Raw genomic sequence first — 23276 nt, 5'->3', positions numbered from 1 at the left:
TCCCCTTTTGCGACCTTCTGACAAGCAAAGTCAAAGGGGAATCCAGAATCACTTAACAATCGTGTTGCAAAGTTACCAACTGCAGTGATTCACTTAACAACTGTGGCAAGAAATGGGGGCAAAACTCAGTTTAAAAAATCTCTCACTTAGCAACACAAATTTGGGGGTCAATTGTGGCGGTATGGTGAGGACTGCCTGTGTAGAGAATTGATTAGTCTTTGGTTTTATAATAGGGAAATCTTCTTTATCCATTATCTATCTATCTATCTATCTATCTATCTATCTATCTATCTATCTATCTATCTATCTATCTATCTCTATCTATCTCTATCTATCTATCTATCTATCTATCATCTATATTTATCATCTATCTATCTATCTATCTATCTATCATCTATCTATCATCTATATTTATCATCTCTCTGTCTATCTATCTATCTATCTATCTATCTATCTTCTATATTTATCATCTGTCTATCTATCTATCTATCTATCTATCTATCTATCTATCTATCTATCTATCTATCATCTATATTTATCCATTATCTCTCTCTCTCTCTCTCTCTCTCTCTCTCTCTCTCTCTCTCTCTCTCTCTCTCTCTCCATCTATCTATCTATCTATCTATCTATCTATCTATCTATCTATCTATCTATCTATCCTTTGTTTATGGATCAGTACCATTTAACGTTGCAAGATTCATATTCACATGAATATCAATTTAGAGATAGACCTTTCTCCCTTTTAGCCATGAAAAATGTATATTACGAGAGAGTCCAAGTGAATTTACTTAGCAGCTATCCCACTTAGCAATATAAATTGTGGGTTCAACTACCTGCACACATTTTCTATGATGGAATAACCTAATTTTAGCCTTAAACGGCAACACATTCTTAAGCCAATATTCCGCGGTTCGCTAAAACACAATATTCAGGCTTATGATCCCCCAAAGGCCTGTCAGATAGATAAAGTGAATTTCAGATGTTTCCTGACAATCCCAAAAGGAAACATGTTTAAACTGAATAAAGTTCCAAGAAGCAGGTAAATGGAATCCTGCCTTCAGTTCTACAAACGAATTAAAAATTGGCAGATCAGGACAATTTATTTATTATATTTATTTATTATATTGTTGATTTAAAGTATTTTTGAGCCCAACCTACCAACAAAGCCAGATTAATCACCTACGTTTCACTTGGATTCTCCCATAATATACATTTTTCATGGCTAAAAGGAAGAAAGGGCTACCTCTAAATTTACATTCTCCATATGAATCATGCAACGCTAAATGGTACTGATCCATAAACGAAAAAAGGAGAGAGTCCTTGACTTGATTTTGATGGGTCTCACATAAAAACTTTCAAATTTGAGTCCAGAGAAGATCTGAACTTTCCTAACCCTAACCCATTCCACCACAGTTGACCCCCAAATTTTGGTTACTAAGTGAGACATTTTCAAAGGGAGCTTTGCCCCATTTCTTCTTAACTGGATCACTGCAGTTGTTCACCTCGCAACCTGGTTGTTAAGTCAAGCTGTCTCTCCCCCCCCCCGCTTGACTTTGCTTGTCAGAAGGCAGCAAAAAAAAAAAAGGGGGGGATCACGGGACCTCCGGGGGGGGAACGCTGCAACCGTCATAAGTACGAGTTAGTTGCCAAGCGTCTGAATTCTGATCACATGACCGTGGGGAGGTGGCAACGGTCGTTAAGCGTGAAAAGCGGTCGCGAATCATTCTTTTCCGTGCCACCGTCATTTCAAAGGGTCAGTAAGTGAACGGTTGTAAGTCGTATCTCAGAAAAGCTCATTTTTATAGGCAGAAGAGAGGACCGTTTATTGGCACGGACAGAGATTTCTCTAAACTGAAATTTATTTATTTATTTATTTATTTTTATTCCATTTATATCCCGCCCTTCTCCGAAGACTCAGGGCGGCTTACAAGCTTAGCAGTAGCCTTCATATGCCTGCTTATTAGGGCTTTCACACACACCCCAAGCGGCATTATTACAAAGTCAGCTTAATTGCCCCCAACAATCTGGGTCCTCATTTTACCTACCTCGGAAGGATGGAAGGCTGAGTCAACCTGGAGCCTGGTGGGACTCGAACCTGCACTAATTGCAGGCAGCTGGTGTTACTTAAGGAGGCCTTAGCCCACTGCTCCACCAAGGCTCAAATGTTGCACGTGTGGAGAAAAAGAAAGCCACCACATGAAAACGGCCAGTTTGGTGAACTTTTTTCACTTTAAAGAATGGGGGGGGGAGAGGGAAGGGTGTCGTTTTAATCTGAATTTAGCAGTGATCTCACCTTAGAATGTGACAGTCTTAGCTTTCCTTTCTTGAACTTGTGACTTAGAGGTGTATTTTCTTGGGAAATTAAAGTTGGCATCTCCCTCTGCCTCGGCACCAAGGTTTTAGGCTCTGGTAGAATCTGCAACGATAAACCAAATATTTTTCAATCTATAAACCTGTTTTGACAGACTTTCAGCTTTTGGCTGAAGTGGGACCCTTTAACTTAATGAGCGCTATCACTTCTAACGTGCGTGTTTCAGTTAATACATTCTAAGTCATTCTTCTTAATATTACATTATTTTATTTATTATTTATTTTAATTCCATTTATATCCCGCCCTTCTCCGAAGACTCAGGGCGGCTTACAAGCTTAGCAGTAGCCTTCATTCTATGTATAAGCCTGCTTATTAGGGCTTTCACACACACCCCAAGCGGCATTATTACAAAGTCAGCTTAATTGCCCCCAACAATCTGGGTCCTCATTAACCCTACGGGGTCCTCCAGCTCCAGGTTGTCCCCAAAGGTGTTTTTTTTGACGAGGCAAGTGGGCTTCGTTTTTTCTTTGAGGACGTTTCGCTTCTCACCCTAGAAGCTTCTTCAGCTCTGACTGGATGGTGGGGAGTGGAAGGATTTATACTCCTTGCAGACAGCCATTCGTTTGCATTCTTAATTTAGAGAGTCCTTGGGACCAATTAGAGGCTTACCTGTGTCCACAAGGTCACCTGAGTAGGTGTGCAAATGGGTATGGAGCCTTCTTTGGAACTGCAAAAAGGACCGTGTTGTACACTGGAGATAACGATTGTGTCGTATCCCACACCCTCTGTTTAACCCAGTCTACAACACAGTCCTTTCCGCAGTTCCAAGAAGGCTCCACACCCATTTGCACACCTACTCAGGTGACCCTGAGGAGACAGGTAAACCTCCAAGTGGCCTCAACAACTCTCTAAAAGGATGCAAATGACCAGCTTTTCTTCAAGGAATATAAATCCTTCCATTTCCCCCACCACCACCATCTGGTCAGAGCCAAACGTCCTCAAAGAAAAAAATAAGAAAGCCCAGTTGCCTCCTGAAAAAGCACTTTTGGGGTGACATTAACACATTTACAAATGCACGTTCTTTGAAAGCCGAATTTGGGGGAAAAGCAGCGTGGGCTTGGTTAAATATTTTTTCCCAATTGTTTTCTCTAAAAAAAGGTACAGAATTGTCCAAAAATGATATACTTGGAATGCTGTGTCCAGTTCTGGCCACCACGATGCAAAAAAAGATGTTGAGACTTTAGAAAGAGTGCAGAGAAGAGCAGCAAAGATGATCGGGGGGCTGGAGGCTGAATGGTTGAAGAAATTAGGTATATCTAGCCAAGACAAGGATTGGGGAGAAATGATAACTGTCTTCTAGTACTTGAAGGGCTGTCACAGAGAAGAAGAGGGAGTCAAGCTATTCTCCAAAGCCCCTGAAGGCAAGAGAAGAAGCAACGGATGGAAGCTAATCAAGGAGAAAAGCAACCTAGAACTAAGGAAAAACTTCCTGACAGTGAGAACAATTAATCAGTGGAACTTCCTGCCTCCAGAAGCTGTGAATGCTCCAACACTGGAAGTTTTCAAGAGGAGACCGGACGGTCATTTGTCTGAAATGGTATAGGGTTTCATGCCTGAGCAGGGGGTTGGACTAGAAGACCTCCAAGGTCCCTTCCAACTCCTATTCTATTCTATTCTATTCTATTCTATTCTATTCTATTCTGTTCTGTTCTGTTCTGTTCTGTTCTGTTCTGTTCTGTTCTGTTCTGTATTTCCTATTCTATTCTATTCTATTCTATTCTATTCTATTCATTCCATGTTTTCTATTCTATTCTATTCTGTTCTGTTCTATTCTATTCTGTTCTGTATTTCCTATTCTACTCTACTCTACTCTACTCTACTCTACTCTACTCTACTCTACTCTACTCTACTCTACTCTGTTCTGTTCTGTATTTCCTATTCTATTCTATTCTACTCTACTCTACTCTACTCTACTCTACTCTACTCTATGAAGATATTCATGGTCCCTTCCAACTCTAGTATTTTACGTTCTCTGTAGTTTGCATTATTTTGTACTCGTGAAGATTTGTCGAGCCTATAGCGGAATAGGATAAAAAGCAGTTAAGATCGGCCAGATCTGTAACTGATAAATTTAATTGCTTACCAAATCTATTTGGGTGAACCTTGTCTCACACAATGTTGGCTCTAACTTGGTTTTGCTCGTTGTATAAGACGTATCTCCTTTAGGAGTCTTTCCTGTTTTTGTTTTAAAAATAAGAGAGAAAGATAACAGCTGCTCCATTTAAAACATCAACTTACATGTGTTTGCTTGAAAATAAATTGCGTGCATTTAGACAGGACTGCCACCTTATATAAATATTATATTGTCTCTTCAGTTAGCTGATACATCCATTCAGCAGCTAAGTACTACTGATGTTATGCTAGGTCCACTGGTGAAAGAGAACTGAGGTTTAACTGGCCAAAGAAAAATACAAGGTCAATATTTTTTTTAAAAAAGGTCCATCATAATTTGGACAAAAGCCTTCAATACGAGTCAGGTTCTAGAAACCAGAGTTAGCTTTTATTCTCCAACTTTATAGACCAATCTCTTGCATCTGTACATATTTTGAAACAGAACCCAGTCAGCAGTATGGATTCTACTGGCCTTTTAAATATGTAAGGTAAAGGTAAAGGTTCACCCCGCACATGCGTGCTAGTCGTTTCCGACTCTAGGGGCCGGTGCTCATCTCCGTTTCAAAGCCGAAGAGCCAGCGCTTGTCCGAGGACGTCTCCGTGGTCATGTGGCCGGCATGACTAGACGCCAAAGGCGCACGGAACGCTGTTACCTTCCCACCGTAGCGGTCCCTATTTTTCTACTTGCATTTTTATGTGCTTTCGAACTGCTAGGTTAGCAGAAGCTGGGACGAGTAACAAGCGCTCACTCTGCTACGCGGCACTCGGGATTCGACCCACCAAACTGCCGACCTTCTGATCGACGAGCTCAGCGTCCTAACCCACTGACCCACCGCGTCCCTGTATGCAGCTGCTAATCACAACATATGGTGGATCGTATAAGATAGATAGATAGATAGATAGATAGATAGATAGATAGATAGATAGATAGAAGGTAGGTAGATATAGGTTAGGTAGGTAGGTAGGTAGGTAGGGATAGATAGATAGATAGATAGATAGATAGATAGATAGATAGATAGATAGATAGATAGATATAGAGGATGGATGGATGGACAGATATGATAGATGATGGATAGATATAGATGAGAGAGTGAGAGAAATATATGTACTATAAAACTTATACTGTATAATCTCCTGAGGCATAACCAGGACAAAACAGCTCAGGATACCACACGGTGCCAAAGGCATGCTTGCAAATATCAACTATGCTTGTGGCTGATGCCACCTGTGGGGTCCCTACTTAATTTAATAAAATAATCTGAAACACCACTAAAAACTGGTGGGACCGGAGGCCTTCGATGATTCACCATATTGACGAAACTGCTTAATCGTGAGGCGTTCATTGTTCAAGATCTGCTCACCACAGGGATCAAGGCGTCCTGATCCGATTCTGCTTTTTCCTCCATCTTGCTTCGAATTGCGAACAGTGGCACTTAACTCCCTTTCCTAGAAGAAGGGAAAGTGCAACGCATCAAAATGACCGACCGATAACGTTTTCAAAAGTCTGTTCCGCAGATGCTGTTGGAGGAACTCGTGTCGCGTGGTCCCCTTGCCTCCTTCGAGGTGTCTTTCCATTACAAACCTTCCGTGGGACGAGGCCATTGTGCCTTCCGCCATTTTTCCTACCTGTCACAAGAATGTGCTGCCGTCCTTGGTAGTTTGAGCCAACAACCGGCATCCACACAGAGAACCGGTTGTTCACCTATTTGAATCTCACCACTGGCTGTAACGATGTTAAAATACTACCGTATAGTGCAACATTGAAGTGTGACGTTAGGGGCAGTGCAAGGGTGAATAGAATATGAAGGACGTCTGTATATAATGTATGTTTTTACTTGTGTGTGTAGTGTGCACTTAAATTTCGTTGTGAGTTACACAGTGACAACAAAGATGTTCTGTTCTATATTCTAGGGAGAAAGCTGCTTAAAGCTACTGTCACGTTTCCGACGTACGGGCTTTTCAAGTGACTCTGAGCCATCCTTTACCTTAAAAGTCCTTTATTCAGCCTAATAGACCGGCAAATGCTTGCTCGAAGGAAGCTGGAATCTGAGATCTCCGCTCCCTTGCACAATATATTAAAACACAATTCTCCGCCTTTCTAATTTTTGTCATTAATCATGTTCTCCAATTAATCTAAAGAATCAGTTTCCCTCCCGTTAGAAAACCCACCGAGGTCTTCTCTTCTTTAGTTAGAGATGGCCTTGAAGGTGCAATCCTCCTCGATCCCCCCTCCCAGCCTTAAACTCAATCTCTTGAGTTAAGATATGAAATGGCTACTTCTTCATCTCTTGTCAAGCAAGAACATTCGATGTTAGGAGCGTTGACAGCTACCTTTGCTCACCTTTTGGATGAGAAGGCTGGTTTTTTCACCTGGTTTCAGTATAAGTGGCAGAGCACTTGACCGTCCTTTCCTAATTTTTTCCAACTTGTTACTAATCTTCTTTCTGGAGAAAGACCACAGTAGAAGGGGAAACATAATAAATAGGTGCCACTTCAATGGGAAAGGTAACACCGTCTGGTGCGCCTTGGCGTACAGTCATACTGGCCACATGTCCGCGGAAGTGTCTCCGGACAATGCTGGCTCCCTCGGCTAGGAAGTGGAGATGAGCAGTGCCCCCTAGCGTCCGACATGATGGACAGGGGAGACCTTTGCCTTTTTTCAAAACATGCCTGACATAAATATTAATTGTAAAGGAGTGGCCCACGGAGAGGTTAAAATTATCCTTCAGAATAGAACAGTCAAAGAGAGACTGGTCAAACTAGGGGAAGGAGTCAAACGGGGAATTAGTCTGGAATCCCTACATGGGCATAAGAAGGCAAAGTCTGAGCCCCACCTTGAATGCTGTTGGATCTTATCTAGTCTGACACAGATTCGCCAGAGAAGATTCCTGTGTTATAGGCTTGAGCAATAAAGTAGCTAATTGAACTCTTTCACATGTAGATCCGGTTGTTCGTGCCTGACAATAACTGACGTGCAGTGACTCGAAACACTTTCCCCTGTACAACGCAAAGAGGCTACCTTTTAAGGCCATTTTTTTCGGCCGCATTGCCCTGCTATCCTTAACTGGGGATGACCAAGTTCTCCTTAAAATTCTTGAAGGACTATGACATCCAGGTGATTCTGCTACGAAGATCAAGAATTCCAGAATGTGTCTGAGGTTCTGAAGATGGTGCGCTTTCTAGCAGGATGACGGGCAGAGAGGGCTTCAAGCGGGATAAGTAACAAGTGTCCTGGATCCGTCGTGTGAATTGCTGTGAGCCGCCTTGAGTTTTGCATAATTAAAAAGGACGGATATCAATTATGTAAATAAATACTAAGCTCCGCCACTGACTTTTGACCATAGCTCAGATCTGCCGGTTGCATTCCAACACATTGCAGCACTGATGACGTTACCTATTTGGGTCATGAGACGCCTGCAAGGAAACCAAGAAGCTCAGAGAGCACCAAGGACCCCACAGTCCTCCTGCTCCTCCCCCTCCTCCTCCTCCATTCCCTTCTAGCACTGATGATGTTATCTAGTTGGGTCATGAGACGCCTGCAAGGAAACCACCAAGCTCAGAGAGCACCAAGGACCCCACTACTACTACTACTACTCTTTCTTCTCCTCCTCTTCCTCATTCCACAAAACCTACTTCCTTCTAGCACTGATGTTACCCAATTTGGGTAATGAAATGTCCACAAGAAAACAAGCAAGCTCAGAGAGCAACAAAGACCCCACAGACCTCCCCCTCCTCCCCCTCCTCTTCATTCCACAAAGCCTACTTCCTTCTAGCACTGATGATGTTACCTAATTTGGGTCATGAAACATCTGCAGGAAAACAACCCAGCTCAGACAGCACCCAGGGCCCCTCAAAATGGACCAGACTAACAAAAACCAAAGAGAAATGGTTCCATCAAATTATTTGGAAATGTGATTTCTCTCGTTGCTGCCCGATTGCATTTCCTTTTAGAACACAGAATGATAGGGTTGGGAGGGACCCTGGAGGTCTTCTAGTCCAGCCCCCTGCTCAAGCGGGAGACCCCATACTGTTGCAGACAAATGGCTGTCCAGCCTCTTCTTGAAAGCCTCCAGTGATGCAGCGCCCACAAAAGCCGATTATAATTCACATCTATAATTTCCGCAAACCCATCAAGCTCATAATCAATTTGCACGCTGCTATTTTCCCCTTTTGCCTTTCCAAAATAGCATCACTCAGTCTTATCCAGTAACCGTGCCTTGGTTTTCCAAGAACTGGGTTTTTTTTAAAAAAAACTCTCTTCTGTTCCATTTCAGTCCATTTCTCTAAAGCAGGGGCCTTCAAACTTGGCAACTTTTAAGACTTGTGAAAGTGGAGGGTGAAGTCAAGAGAGGGATCAGCCTAGAGTCCCTGCATAGCAACAAAGAAAGTCCACGCCCTCTTTGAATTTCGTAGATCCTTATCTAATTCCTAGCATTCACTAACCGTCAGTTAAGAACAAGGGTCTTCAAACATGGCCCTTTTATGACTGGTGGACTTCAACTCTGGGAGTTGAAGTCCACCAGTCTTAAAGTTGCCCAAGTTTGAAGAGCCCTCCTCTAAGCTATCCACCCTACTTTGAATTCCACTCCTGCCTTGTCAGGGATCAGCTCTCCTCGCTCCTAAACCTCGCCAGCTGTGGGATGCACCTCATCGCCCTTGAAGAAGGCTAGAACCCGCCACGTGGCCAACCACTGTGGCCTTAAAGCCCACACATTCGTGGCAAAAGGTCCCCTGGGTGGTTCATGTACTTTGGTTGACACTGACGAAGGTGGAAGACTTCCCCACCTGGGCAGGACTGGCTGAGAAGAGATCAACGGCGGCACCATAGAGTTCCTCATGTTTTCCGAGCGTTCTTCCATCGACCTCAGGACAGAGAGAAAAGTCTTCCACGAAACTTCCAGGGGGTCACCAACTTCCAGAGGGGGAGGCCCGGAAGGACTAGGGCAAGCCACGGCAGCCGGCTCCTGGTAGTCCCCCGTCTCCAACTTGTGCTCCATGGCAGATCGCTGGATATTTTGCTCGGCCGGGAGCAACCTCTTTTTTTGTGGCTTTCCCATGGGTATTGGCCGAGACCTCCAGCTCCGTGGGTCAGCTACCATGGACGCCAGTCAAAAAGGCTTGCCTCCCATTGCAGCCTTTTCCTCCTGTGAGCTCCCCCCTCCCCTAATATTTGCAGCATTCTGAGATAACAATGGCAGACAATGGGAGATAGCCAACGGAGCTTTGTAGGTGGCAAGGTCTGTGATGTAACTCTCCCAGGTAGGAATGCCTGGCTGTGGACGATGCGGCTGCCTTCAAAGGCGGTGTTGTCCCAGAGGCCCCGCTGAGCCTTTTGCCACCTGCTAAGCTGCAAGAGCTACAGCTTATCTGGTGGGCCTGAGCTGTGGGCCCTTCCCCCGAGGGTGTTCTGTCCCAGCTCACGGGAGTCCTTGCTACGCTCAGAAGGACAAACTCCTCTTCCAATCAAGCAGCCAGAAACAGCAGGAAAAACCCAAGCCCCTTCTTTAATTCACAATGAATCAAACAGAGTTCACAGAAACTCCATCCTCAACACGAACCGTTATCTTCGGCAACCAGCACCTCCCACACCTTCCCTTTTATGATTCAGCCAAGGCGTGGCTTCCTAACGCCTTCTCCTTTGCCTTTGGAGCCGCCCCATTGCATTCCTCTGTCCTGCTCACTTCTCTTGCCAGGGCTTTCGTGCATCCTGGATATTTCCCAGCTGTGCTTCATCACTGTCCAACTCAGGCTCCCAACACAGCTGTGGCTCAGCCTGAGGGCGAGTAGAGGGGCCACGCTCCTTGTCTGTCAGTCTTGGAGCTCCTCAGAGCATTCTTCTGACTCTCATGTCACTCCAGGTCCCTCCTCCTCTGATTCCTCAGACTCAGCTGCTGGATCCAAAGGCTGTCGAGGAATCGCAACAGAGGGATCCAGCTCCTGTAATGGATGAAGGGACAAAGCTTTGGTGTGATTCGGTGCGTTAGTGTCAACATCACGTGAAGCGTTAGCACCGCTTTATACTGCACGGGTAAGATCACACTTGGAATATTCCATCTAGTTTGGGTCACTACGATACAAACAAAGATGCTGAGATTCTAGAAAGAGTGCAGAGGAGAGCAACTAAAATAAGTCAGGACTCTGGAAAGATAATCCGTATGATGAACGCTGCAAGAACTGGGAATGTCTCATCTAACGAAGAGAAGGACGAGGGTGACATGACAGAAGTCTTCCGATATTTGAGGCACTGTCATATTGAAGACAGGGTGGATCTATTCTCCTCTAAAGCGAGGGTGAGACAAGAAGTAACAGGTGGAAAACTGGAGAGACCCAACCAAGAATTAAGAAGAAATTTCATGCCAGTGAGAAGGATTAACAGGGAGGTAATTGACAGCCGACCTCCAGAAAATGTGGCTGCTCCATCACTGGAGGTTTTTAAGAAGAGATTGTCTGGAATGGCATAGGGTCTCCTGCTTGAGTAGGGGGTTGGACTAGACGACCTCTGAGGTCCCTTCCAACGCTGTTATTCTGTGTTCTTTACACCTGACTAGGAACTTCTTTTTTAGCTTAGTAGCTTGCCTAGCTGGGCAAATCTGTCAATTAAGTTGATGGAAAGAATTGTATTTAGACAGCCTAACGTGTCTGAAGAATTTCCCCTAGGTTTGCTCCCTAAAAAATAAATTTAAAAAATCACCTGATCAGGTAGGCCAGGTTTATAGCAGCCTAAGGAAGGGAGGAAGGGGGGTGGAGCAAAGGCAGCTTGTCTAGCACCCCTTTCTTTATATGTTTGGATTGAAAGACTTGGGAGAACCTTTTTCCCCCCAATGGAAAAAGGAAGCATATGATCTCACAATAGAAAGAAAAGACAGAATTCTCTGGATGAACGCTGCATACCTGGGATGCAGAACCCCAAAGAACCACCAGATGGCAGCAAAGAGAGAAAGAGTAAGGTTTTGCTGCCCTCTGCTGGCGATCTGGATGCTGCAGCCTAATACACCAGCCTTCCTTGAAGTTGGAGGACAGGAATAATTTATGCAAGGAGCTGTAGGGCTTCTGAAGGAAAGGGTTGTGAGGACTTAACTCGCTGAGTTGGAAAGACCTTTGCCACGGATCTTGCATCTCTGACATACCCTTTTCGGGTCAATTATCTTTTCTGGTGCAGAAAGATATTGTAGCAGAAATAAATACGATTGTCTACACCAGGGGTGTCAAGTTGCCGGCCTGCGGACCGGATGTGTCATGCTGAAACCGCGCCCACTCCATTGCCGGCGACGGAAAAAAAAGTTGTGATAACATGTCATGTGACATTGCGAGTTTTGACAACCCTGCTCTACACCAAAAGCTTAACCTCCCTCCATCCCACAATTTCACCATCTTGAGGGTTTTTTTTGGCTGTGTGTGTGTGTGTCTTTTGTCTGTTGCGAAAAATGAATCAAACAGGACGAATTGCAGTTTTGGTCTGATGGGAGGCAGGGAAGCGCTGCGAACAGCTGGCTTTTTATTATTGTTATGGATCGCCACACAGTCAGCCAGATGTTTAGACTGGGCTTGGCATTTTGATCCCCCTGCAGAGTCCTTCCCTAGGGCCTTGGAGAGGCAGATGTGGATTTTTTTTTTGATGGTCAGATTCAAGGTGCTGGTGATGACCTATAAAGCCCTAAATGGCTTGGGTCCGGGATATCTGAGGGAACACCTGCTGCCGGCATCTGGTTCCCTTCGTCCAGTGCGCTCCCACAGGGAGGGTCTTCTCAGGGTGCCGCCGGTAAAAGACTGCCGGCGGATAACACCCAGGGGGAGGGCCTTCTCAGTGGGTGCGCCTGCCCTGTGGAACCAGCTGCCCGTGGAGCTTAGGACTACCTCCGACCTTCGGTCATTCCACCGGGACCTGAAGACCTGGCTCTTTGAGCTTTCCGGCCCAGGCTGAGAGTTTTTAACTGGGGTTTTATATTTTTCAGGGATCAAATTTAATTGTTTTTAATTGTTTTTAACTTTTGTATTGTATTGACGTTTTTAAATTCCTTGTAAACCGCCCTGAGTCCCACGGGAAAAGGGCAGTATATAAATTCAATAAACTTAAAGGTACCATCTCAAGATGTAAGCAGTTCTGACTAAGGCTGCCTTTTGCAACTGACTGCTGGTGAACGTGTCAATGCCGAAGGTGTTCAAGGGATGCTCCAGACGTTTGGGGAGGTGCCTATTACCATGGCTACTACCTTATCATAAAATGTACTCGCCACCCATCTCGCAGTTCAAGTCGATTCTGAGCAGTGTACATGCATAGTAGTGCCTAAATTTGATTCCTCGCTTTCTCTGTCTCAGGAGATTGGTCCCAGGACATTACCCCAGGCCAGGCCAAGCCTGGGAAGAGGGCAAAACAAAGGCAGGGCAAACCTCACTCCAAAACAAGGAGTAGGAAGCTGTTGTATCTAAGGAGGAAAGGTAGTGGGGCTTTCTGTGAATTCCCCCACCAAGGACCTTGCTTGAGAAAGTCGGGGTGTTCCTAAGAAAAAGGCGTTGTTTTATTCAGGATTTTGCCTTTAAGCAGGAGCCGTTTTTCTCACTATTTGTTATGTTCTTTACTAGGTTTCTAGTCCTCTTTAATACAGGAGCTTGAGAAGCATCCACATGCCTGGGAGGTGGGCCAGGCTGAGAGTGAGGGTCCAACCCAAAGCCTCTAGAGTGCTTCTACTCCCGGACCAGCATTTTCACCATGTGCACATCACACGCAGCACACAACTGTACGCACTACACATATTGTCTCATGAAGCCTTACCGCCTGTAGCCTTCGTTCTCTGCCCACACAGTCTATTTGCCAAAGATCCTCTCTCTTCAAATTAATTTCTGGAGTCCAATTTGTAAAGCCTACTAATTACAGTATAGCAGAGCACTACCGCCACCCTGTGGTCTTCTGGGAACACTGCATTTTTTTTGCAACTTGGGTTTTATAGTTACGTATATTTCTCTCAAGGGACGCGGTGGCTCAGTGGGTTAGGACGCTGAGCTTGTCGATCAGAAGGTCGGCAGTTTGGCGGGTTGAATCCCGAGTGCCGCGTAGCAGAGTGAGCGCCTGTTACTCGTCCCAGCTTCTGCCAACCTAGCAGTTCGAAAGCACGTAAAAATGCAAGTAGAAAAATAGGAACCGCTCTGGTGGGAAGGTAATAGCGTTCCGTGCGCCTTTGGCCACATGACCACGGAGACGTCCTCGGACACGCGCTGGCTCTTTGGCTTTGAAACGGAGATGAGCACCGGCCCCTAGAGTCGGAAACGACTAGCACGCGTGTGCGGGGGAACCTTTACCTTTACTATATTTCTCTCATCTTTATCTACCCATCATCTGTCATATCTATCCATCATCTATCTATCCATCCATCCATCTTTTAGCTAGCTAGCTACCATGTATCTATCACCTGTCTGTCTAAACTATTTATCTTCTATCCTGCATCACCTATCTGTCTTATCATCTATCTATCTATCTATCTATCTATCTATCTATCTATCTATCTATCTATCTATCTAATCTTATAGCTATCATGTATCTATCACCTATTTACCACCTATCTATAATCTATCACCTGTCTTATTCATCCATCCATCCATCCATCCATCCATCCATCCATCCATCCATCCATCCATCCATCTTCTAGCTTGCCATCATCTATAGATACATGTACCTATCATGTATCTATCACACCTCTCTCTCTCTTTCCCTCCCTCCCGATCTATCTATCTGATTAGCACTGATGACGTTACCTAGCTGGGTAATGAAACGTCTGCAAGAAAACCAAGCTCAGAGAGCACCAAGGGCCCCTCCTTTTACCTCTGAGCTGCAGATACTCCCCTTTATTGGTGTCTGTCATCATCTTTATTATTTGATAAACAACTCAAGATGTCAAACATATTTAACACAACTTCCTCCTCCTCCTCCTCTCCCCACAACAACCCTGTGAGGGGAGTTGGGCTGAGAGTGACTCAAGACGGAAATTGGGTAGGTCTAGTTTAATGAAAGAGATGCGGTGGCTCAGTGGGTTAGGACGCTGAGCTTGTCGATCAGATGGTCGGCAGTTTGGAGGGTCGAATCCCGAGTGCCGCGTAGCAGAGTGAGCGCCTGTTACTTGTCCCAGCTTCTGCCAACCTAGCAATTCGAAAGCGCGTAAAAATGCAAGTAGAAGAATAGGGACCACTCCGGTGGGAAGGTAACAGCGTTCCGTGCGCCTTTGGCGTCTAGTCATGCCGGCCACATGACCACGGAGACGTCCTCGGACAAGCTCTGGCTCTTCGGCTTTGAAACGGAGATGAGCACCGGCCCCTAGAGTCGGAAACGACTAGCACGCGTGTGCGGGGGGAACCTTTACCTTTACCTTAGAAATTGCTATAGAATTTGATGACTGAATCTGATACGATAATAGAAACGTGTGTGTATTTTTATTCTTGCTATTAGATAGGTACACTGTATATTCTTTTATGTTTCTTTAAACAGAAAGAGGTCACTTTGTTATATAACTGTTATTCCGACTGATCAAAAAAATATTCAAGTGTATTTTTATGTTTGGTTCGATTTTAAGAGGCCACTTGACTATGGATTTTAAAAAGATTTTAAAAATCTTTTTCCCCCTGTCACTTTTTAACGTTTCCCCATTTTTGCGTCCCTCCCCTCAATTTTTATTTTTCTATTATTTTGTGTTCGCTCTCTTTATAATAAAGTTGTACTAGGGGGAAAAATGGATAGAAAACACCTAGCACAAGCAGCTTGTTTTTTTTCTAAAATTTTTTTATTTCACTGTTTAAAAAGTTACGACAATAAATGTATTTTAGCACTACATCCAGTATCTCATTCAAACAGAGAGTAATGCTTGCAAGGACTAGAACAAGTGTCTTCAAACTTGGCCCTTTTAGGACTTGTGGACTTCAACTCTCAGAATTCCTCAGCCAGTGCGAGGAATTCTGGGAGTTGAAGTCCACACGTGTATTAATGGATCAGGAAAACAACAGTTGTAAACTGATAGCAATGACTGCTTTTTCTATTATCAAATCAAGGAGTAACACCTTGCCTCCTGGTACGCCATCTTCAGAGTGATTTTAAAACACATTTTCTAGAGCAGCGTGTCTCAACTTTTGCAACTTTGAAGATGTGTGGGCTTCAGCTCCCAGAATCCCCCCGCAGGGTGGGCTGGGGAATTCTGGGACGGAAGCCCACACATCTTAAAAAGTTGCCAAGGTTGGAAAAACACTGCACTAGATGGACAACGTAGGACCGGATTGTCGTAGGTCAATGATGCTCCGAACCCTTGTGGCCGGTTACGCAATCCTCATTAAGCCAGAATTGGCCAAAACAGGGATAAAACAGGAAGACTTGAGCTGTGCTGGTCAAATCTCTTGAGCATTTCAGGGCAAGAAGATGGAACCATGGCGTTGTGACTGGATTATTTTAAGGGACAGTAAATAAAACCCATGGCGTTGTGACTGGATTATTTTAAGGGACAATAGTCCCATTTTACAAAACTCAAGTTTTAGAAGGCAAAGCTTTTTCCAGGTTGGGATGCCTTTGTTGCTTGGGCCAGGTCCCATATTTTAAAAAAGAGTTATCTCCTCCGGTTCCCACCTCAATCTGCAGCCTTCTCCTGCCAGCCCAAACGCTCTTAAGGACCAGCAGAATGTGGGTGCAAGGGTTTCACTTTGGCAAGTCTGGACAGGCCGAGCCGGAGACCGTGAAGTGGTGATTTAACCGGAGCTCTTCCCAACGGGCTGGTCTTGCTTCCAGAGGCACCTGAAACAAATGCAAAAACACGACATCACCACAGATTCTGGGGTACTTTTTTATTATTTTAATTCCATTTATATCCCGCCCTTCTCCGAAGACTCAGGGCAGTTTACAAGCTTAGCAGTAGCCTTCCTTCTATGTATATGCCTGCTTATTAGGGCTTTCACACACACCCCAAGCGGCATTATTACAAAGTCAGCTTAATTGCCCCCAACAATCTGGGTCCTCATTTTACCTACCTGGGAAGGATGGAAGGCTGAGTCAACCTTGAGCCTGGTGGGACTCGAACCTGCACTAATTACAGGCAGCTGGTGTTACTTAAGGAGGCATTAGCCCACTGCTCCACCAAGGCTCTTTCACAGACCGCCAGATCCTGGGTGGTAGTCCTTGACTCGCAACCGAAATTGCACCTGGAATTGCGGTTATTAAGCAGGGGGGGGGTCATCACGTGACCGCACCCAATTTTAGCAACCATTTTTTGCAGCAGCCGTTCGTCAAATGTGAGAATCATAAAGCGCGCACCAGGGTTGTTAGGCAAGTTTGCTGGCTGCAGTGGATGCCTTTTGGCCAGAAACCACAAGCAAACGGCAGTTTCTGGAAACAAAACCATGGTCCATCGTGGTCACTGGGATGCTGCAAACAGCACACCCAAAATGCGATCACACGACCGGGTGTGTGGGCGCGCACACACACCCAAAGCTGTCAGAAATGTCACATCTGGGTTGTATTTTTTTGCAGGGGGGGAAAGCACCGTAACTTCTTTTCTTAAAAAAAATATTGTTTTTTTGAAATGTTTACAGTTCACAAGTGCTTAATAAACGGCGTGTTGTCTGGGTCTTGGCTTAATAACATGTATTAAAATCCTAAACCTCTACCCCATTTTTCCAGTCATTGGTAAAGTACATCCCATGTTTGAAAATATTCCGTCTCCTCTTTGGACTTCAACTCCCAGAATTCCTGAGTCAGCTATGCTGACTCAGGAATTCTGGGAGTTGAAGTCCATGAGTCATAAAAGAGCCGAGGTTGCCTACCCCTTCTGCACAATCCAGTATTTTAATATATACATTTTTCTTTCTCATATTTTCATGAAATTATGCCCAGCAGAAATAGTTCCGGCTTAAAGTCTATATGTTTTCTTAACATTTTTTTTCCCCTAACCAGGTGTGAATTTTTTTTTTTTGCCTTGGGGCACGTCCCAGCACAGATGATAATACGTGCCTGGTTTTTGCCTGCATTTCCAACAGCAGTGTAACTTCAAACTGTCACTGAGTGACTGTTCATAAATTGAGGACTACCTGCGCTTTGACTATGGGCTCTGCGTATAAATTAAATGCCAGCATGAAGCCAACGTCTCCATGAAGTCAAGCTTCAATCTGGTGCCTCCATGGACAAAATACAAAGGCGTGTGTGTGTTTGTGTGTGTGTGTGTGTGTTGTATTGGGCCAGGAGGAAGGTATGTTGCATATGTTTGCTGCTTAAATTATTTGTAAAAAAAATAAAAGCAGGATACAAAGAAACAATAAAAAATAAAGCTCATTTTCAGGATTAATCCCCCAAAGGGCTTGGGTTTGGCTAGTCTAAAGAAAAGAAATAGGGGTGACATGATAGCAGTATTCCAGTGTTTAAGGGGCTGCCCACCAAGAAGAGGGGGCCAAATTATTCTCCAAAGCGCCTGAAGGCAGGACAGGAAACAACGGTTGGAAAGTGACCAGAGAGAGAAGCAACCTGGAAGTAAGGAGAAACTTCCTAACAGTGAAGACAATTAACCGGTGGAACAGCTTTGCCTTCGTGGGCGCTGGAGGTTTTTAAGAATAGACAGTCACTTGTCTGAAATGGTTCTCCTGCGTGAGCAGGGGGCTGGACTAGAAGACCTCCAAGGTCCCTTCCAGCTCTATTCTATTCAAAGCCAACACTGTTTACTTATTTTTTTTGCTCCCCCAAATACCCCAGGTTCCCACAGCTATATCTGATCCGGAGGCAACAGTCTTGGTTTCTGGTCGAGCTGTACTCCAACCTCTGGGATGAAAAATGCCCCCTACAAACTCGTTTCTGTATCCCAGGATGCTCTCTTTCTGAACTGAGATGCCCAGGCAGACAGAGCCTGGGTCATCCCAAACCAGTGTGAACATACCTGGGGGTGTCCAGCTGGGCTTCTGGGACACTGAAGGGCTTGAGGTCTTCAAAGGCTTCCCAACTGATTCCAAAGAACCGAATTCAATTTCCAAATGGGGCGGAGAACTTTCCTGATCTAATCATGGGAAAAGACAGAAAAGTAACGAGTGGACGGACGGCTACCAAATAAATCCTCCCTTTAGGAAATTTTTTTTTTAATTTTAATTCCATTTATATCCCGCCCTTCTCCGAAGACTGAGGGCAGTCTACAAGCTTAGCAGTAGCCTTCATTCTATGTATATGCCTGCTTATTAGGGCTTTCACACACATATCAAGCGGCATTATTACAAAGTCAGCTTATTGCCCCCAACAAGTTGGGTCCTCATTTTACCTACCTCGGAAGGATGGAAGGCTGAGACAACCTTGAGCCTGGTGGGACTTGAACCTGCACTAATTGTAGGCAGCTGGTGTTACTTAAGGAGGCATTAGCCCACTGCTGCACCAAGGCTCTTTTAATGCAGATTAATTGCATGCCGCGCTCGCCCAGACTGCATGACTGTATTGATGGTAGGAGACTTCGGAGAGCTGATTTTAACGGAAAGCTTCACAGCAACGTAGTAAATATTTTAATACCCTGCTCATTTTATTCTGGCTGGAGGCCCTTCCTGGCGCCACGCAGAATGAACGAATTAAAGGATGACAGGACCGTCAAAAAGGGCGCGTATGCTCGTTTCATTCTGCTCTGCAGAAAAATCTTCTAGAATAGAATTCTATTCGCTGTGCTTAGCTCACAATTATTAAGAGAAGAGACGGGGGCGGACCCAAAAGACAAATTTAGGGCATGATATTACAGAAAGAATGCTGCATGTTTCCCCCAACCCCCTCAGGTCAATCTTACCAGCACAGTGGTTTTCATCGTTGTCCGTTTCCAGCGTGGATATCACAGCTTCTTGTTTGAAATCCTGATTGGTGGCTGCCTTTGGTTCAGCCAGGTTATCTGGAATTGAAATCAAACAGTGGGGACAATGCTTCAGAAGAAAAAAAGAGAATCAGAAGCTATGTTCTCTCGTAAGGAAGACTCTTAGTGGCTTCTGCTAGGCTCTTCTTGCATTCTGAAGTGGGCACCTACACCCCATAGGTAAAGGTAAAGGTTCCCCCGCACATGCGTGCTAGTCGTTTCCGACTCTAGGGGCCGGTGCTCATCTCCGTTTCAAAGCCGAAGAGCCGGCGCTTGTCCGAGGATGTCTCTGTGGTCATGTGGCCGGCATGACTAGACGCCAAAGGCGCACGGAACGCTGTTACCTTCCCACCGGAGAGGTCCCTATTTTTCTACTTACATTTTTACGTGCTTTCGAACTGCTAGGTTGGCAGAAGCTGGGACGAGTAACAGGCGCTCACTCTGCTACGCGGCACTCGGGATTCGACCCACCAAACTGCCGACCTTCTGATCGACAAGCTCAGCGTCTTAACCCACTGAGCCACCCCATACAAGGGCTCAAAGTGTCACACCCACTTTCCGTTCACTGACAAACCACTATCACTCTGACAGTTGAGCATTACCTGTGACCGAGTTCCTGGCACCTTCACTTCAAGGGATGCTGCCAAAGACAGCCCCTGACTGGCAAATGTAGCAGTAAGGAAACATGCTACATTTTGTGTAACTGGACTATCCTATCAACTCAAAGGCAAGAAAATAAACAATTTCAAGAAATGACGCACGGCTACTCCCCGAAAGGTAGATTAAAAACGGCATTTTTAGCTTGAGATTTTAAGAACCACCTTTTTCCTGTATTTTATCTTTGTTTCCCACGTGTTCGTTCAGTGACAGGGCTAAGGTAACTTCCAAGTCTCTCTGGAAAAGTTTCTCATCCAAGGGAACTCTGAAACAAAAAACAAACAAACTTGGGCATATAAATCTCCATCGTTCAGCCACCGGCCATCCCAAAATTCTACAGACAAGACAAATGGAAACAACAGATGTCAGTCAAGTTCAGGCACAACAACAGAGTTACTTTTACTAAAGCATCTGGTCCAATAAAGTAAACAGCAAATCTTCGGCATCCTAAATCTTTTGTTAACAGAGTGAGTAATCTTTTAGCAGCTGTTAATAAAAGGGGGGGGGGCTGCTACAAATGGAATTTTTGCAGTATTTTTTTCACACTTTGGGAGGGCAGACAAGCTAACAACTCTGTTGAGGTATCCTAAAACTGCAACTCCTTTACAACTGGTGTTTGCTGTTCACGGCAAATTTGCAATCAACTTCACCAGTAACCTTATCATAAACAATGTAGTTTGGGGATATGAATGCATACATGTATAATATTTACATATATCCAATAAAAAAATGTATGTATATATGTGTGTGTGTAAATGTATATAAATATACATATACACATACACACACACACACACATATACACACCTACACACACACACACACACACATATATATGCCTGTTCTATGGTATATCTGTCTGTCTGTCTTAATATCCAATATAGAAATATGTGTTTTTTCACACACACATACAAGAAAACACACATACATATTTCTGTATTGGATATTAAGATAGATAGTTAGATAGATAGATAGATAGATAGATAGATAGATAGATAGATAGATAGATAGATAGATAGATAGATAGGATGGATAGATAGATAGATAGATAGATAGATAGATAGATAGATAGATATACAGACAGATAGATTGAATGGATGGATGAATAGACAGACAGATAGATAGATAGATATGGATGGATAGATAAATAGGTGGGTGTATGTATGTGGATAGATAGATAGATAGATAGATAGATAGATAGATATGGATAGATAGATAGATATGGATAGATAGATATGGATAGATAGATAGAATGGATTGATAGATAGATAGATAGATAGATAGATAATATAGATATAGAGATAGATGATAGATAATAGATGAGAGATATAGACAGACAGACATAGATGATAGATAATAGAGATATATAGATAGATGATACAGATATAGACAGATGCTAGATATATAATATATGATATAGATATATGATATAGATAAATGATATAGATAGAGATAGATGATATAGATAGATGATACAGATATAGACAGATGTTACGAGATATGATAGATAGATAGATAGATAGATAGATAGATAGATAGATAGAAAGCAGCCACGCCTCCACCCAGTCGGAACACAGCCCCACTGGCAGTTGGAAGAAAAGGAACAGCCAGACCACGCATTGCTCCTGGAAGCAGCAGGAGGAACACTCCGGCCTGATGATGACGGATGGGATTTTGTCGAAACGTCGCCACAACTTTCTGAAGATGAAAGGAACGCGGGAAGAAACCCGAGACTCTAGACCTACACATAGATAGATAGATAGATAGATAATATAGATAGAGATAGATAGCTAGATAGATAGATACAGATATAGATAGATAGATAGATAGATAGATAGATAGATAGATAGATAGATATTAGATAGATATACAGATATAAATACAGAGGGAGAGAGAGAGAGACATAGATATACAGATATAAAGAGATACATAGATGATAGACAGATAGACAGACAGATGACTGAATGGATAACCATCATACAACACACAACATATATTTATATCTAAAGCATACATACATACATACATACGTATTTGTATACGTTCATTGATATACAGACATTCACCTACAACATGCACACAGACATACATGTGTGCACATTCACACACACTCACACACACACACCCGTATATCCAGAGGCAACAGCCCCACCCGCCCAGTCCTGCCCCTCACCTCCTCCCGGCGGGGCGGGCCCTCTTCGGCGGCGCGGCGAAGTCCTGGTCTGCGGAGGGGGAGAGAGCTTGAGGGGGGGGTCCCGTCAGGCCGCCCCCCGCCCGCCCCCCCCGAAGCCCCCCGACTCACCCTCGTCGCCCTCCGGGAACGGGCCCGCCGGGGCCGCCCTCCCGCTCCGGCCGCTCCTGCCGAGGAAGCGCAGCGGTCAGGGGAGGCCTCGGCCGGCCGCTTCCCCCACCCCCGACCTCCCTCCCTCCCTTTTCCCGGAGCAAACCTTCGCGCCATCGCCAGCACCGGCGGAAGCGGAAGCGGAAGTGAGGACTTCGCGAGTACTTCCGGCTACGGAGAGCGGGAGGGGGAAATCCAGCAGGCGCTGGATTGTCTGGTTGCGTCACTCTCTTCGGCCCCGCCCCTTCCCCCTCCCCCGCACGCTTGATTTCCCCTCGGCCCCGCCCCCTCTCTCAGTTTGAGGATAAGGATGATAATAATAACAATAGCAATAACAATGATAACAATGATAACAATGATAACAATGATAACAATAACAATAACAATAACAATAACAATAACAATAATAATAATAATAATAATAATGGAAGGGACCTTGGGAGGTCACCTAGCCCAACCCCCTGCTCGGCCAGGAAACCCTATACCATTTCAGACAAATGGCTGTTTAGTCTCTTCTTTAAAACTTCCAGTGTTGGAGCATTCACCGCTTCTGGAGGCAGGTTGTTCCACCGATTAATTGTCCTCACTGTCAGGAAGTTTCTCCTTAGTTCTAGGTTGCTTCTCTGCTTGGTGAGTTTCCATCCATTGCTTCTTGTCCTGCCTTCAGGAGCTTTGGAGAAGAGCTTGACTGCCTCTTCTTTGGGGCAGCCCCTGAGATACTGGAACGCTGCTATCATGTCTCCCCCTGGTCCTTCTGTTCATTAAACTACACATACCCAATTCCAGCAACCGTTCCTTGTATGTTTTAGCCTCCAGTCTCCTGATCATGTTGGTTGCTCTTCTCTGCCCTCTTTCCAGAGTCTCAACATCTTTTTTACATCGTGGTGACCAAAACTGGATGCCCTATTCCAAGTATGGTGTTACCACGGCGTTTCTTCTTGTCCTGCCTTCAGGTACTTTGGAGAATAGC

At 44.6% G+C, this 23276-nt stretch overlaps 2 protein-coding genes across 2 annotated transcripts in view; both read right to left on the bottom strand.

Annotated features, from left to right (window-relative positions):
• The window catches only part of DYRK4 (dual specificity tyrosine phosphorylation regulated kinase 4), a gene marked incomplete at its 5' end in the record, with an annotated part of 33799 nt that extends 24217 nt beyond the window's left edge, over positions 1 to 9582 (bottom strand). The window contains 5 exons of the mRNA XM_083366616.1: positions 2294 to 2416; positions 4455 to 4546; positions 5845 to 5929; positions 6825 to 6927; positions 9269 to 9582. Coding sequence (XP_083222742.1) covers positions 2294 to 2416; positions 4455 to 4546; positions 5845 to 5929; positions 6825 to 6927; positions 9269 to 9582 — 717 coding nt within the window. The remainder of the gene's footprint in view (positions 1 to 2293; positions 2417 to 4454; positions 4547 to 5844; positions 5930 to 6824; positions 6928 to 9268) is intronic.
• Positions 9583 to 14803: 5221 nt separating this feature from the next.
• RAD51AP1 (RAD51 associated protein 1) lies at positions 14804 to 22444 on the bottom strand. The gene is made up of 7 exons (XM_083365096.1): positions 22413 to 22444; positions 22268 to 22323; positions 22139 to 22187; positions 20130 to 20230; positions 19249 to 19347; positions 18370 to 18486; positions 14804 to 16244 (listed from the first exon to the last, which is right to left on the bottom strand). The coding sequence occupies exons 1-7, from the start codon at positions 22421 to 22423 to the stop codon at positions 16117 to 16119; spliced, it is 561 nt and encodes a 186-aa protein (XP_083221222.1). The 5' UTR covers positions 22424 to 22444; the 3' UTR covers positions 14804 to 16116.
• Between the last annotated feature and the right edge of the window lie 832 nt (positions 22445 to 23276).

The sequence above is a fragment of the Vipera ursinii genome, assembly GCF_947247035.1.
Source record: "Vipera ursinii genome assembly, chromosome: 6".
Classification (NCBI taxonomy): Eukaryota; Metazoa; Chordata; class Lepidosauria; order Squamata; family Viperidae; genus Vipera; species Vipera ursinii.
The sequence above is the reverse complement of the archived record's forward strand: the minus strand, read 5'-3'. Positions and strand labels throughout refer to the sequence as shown.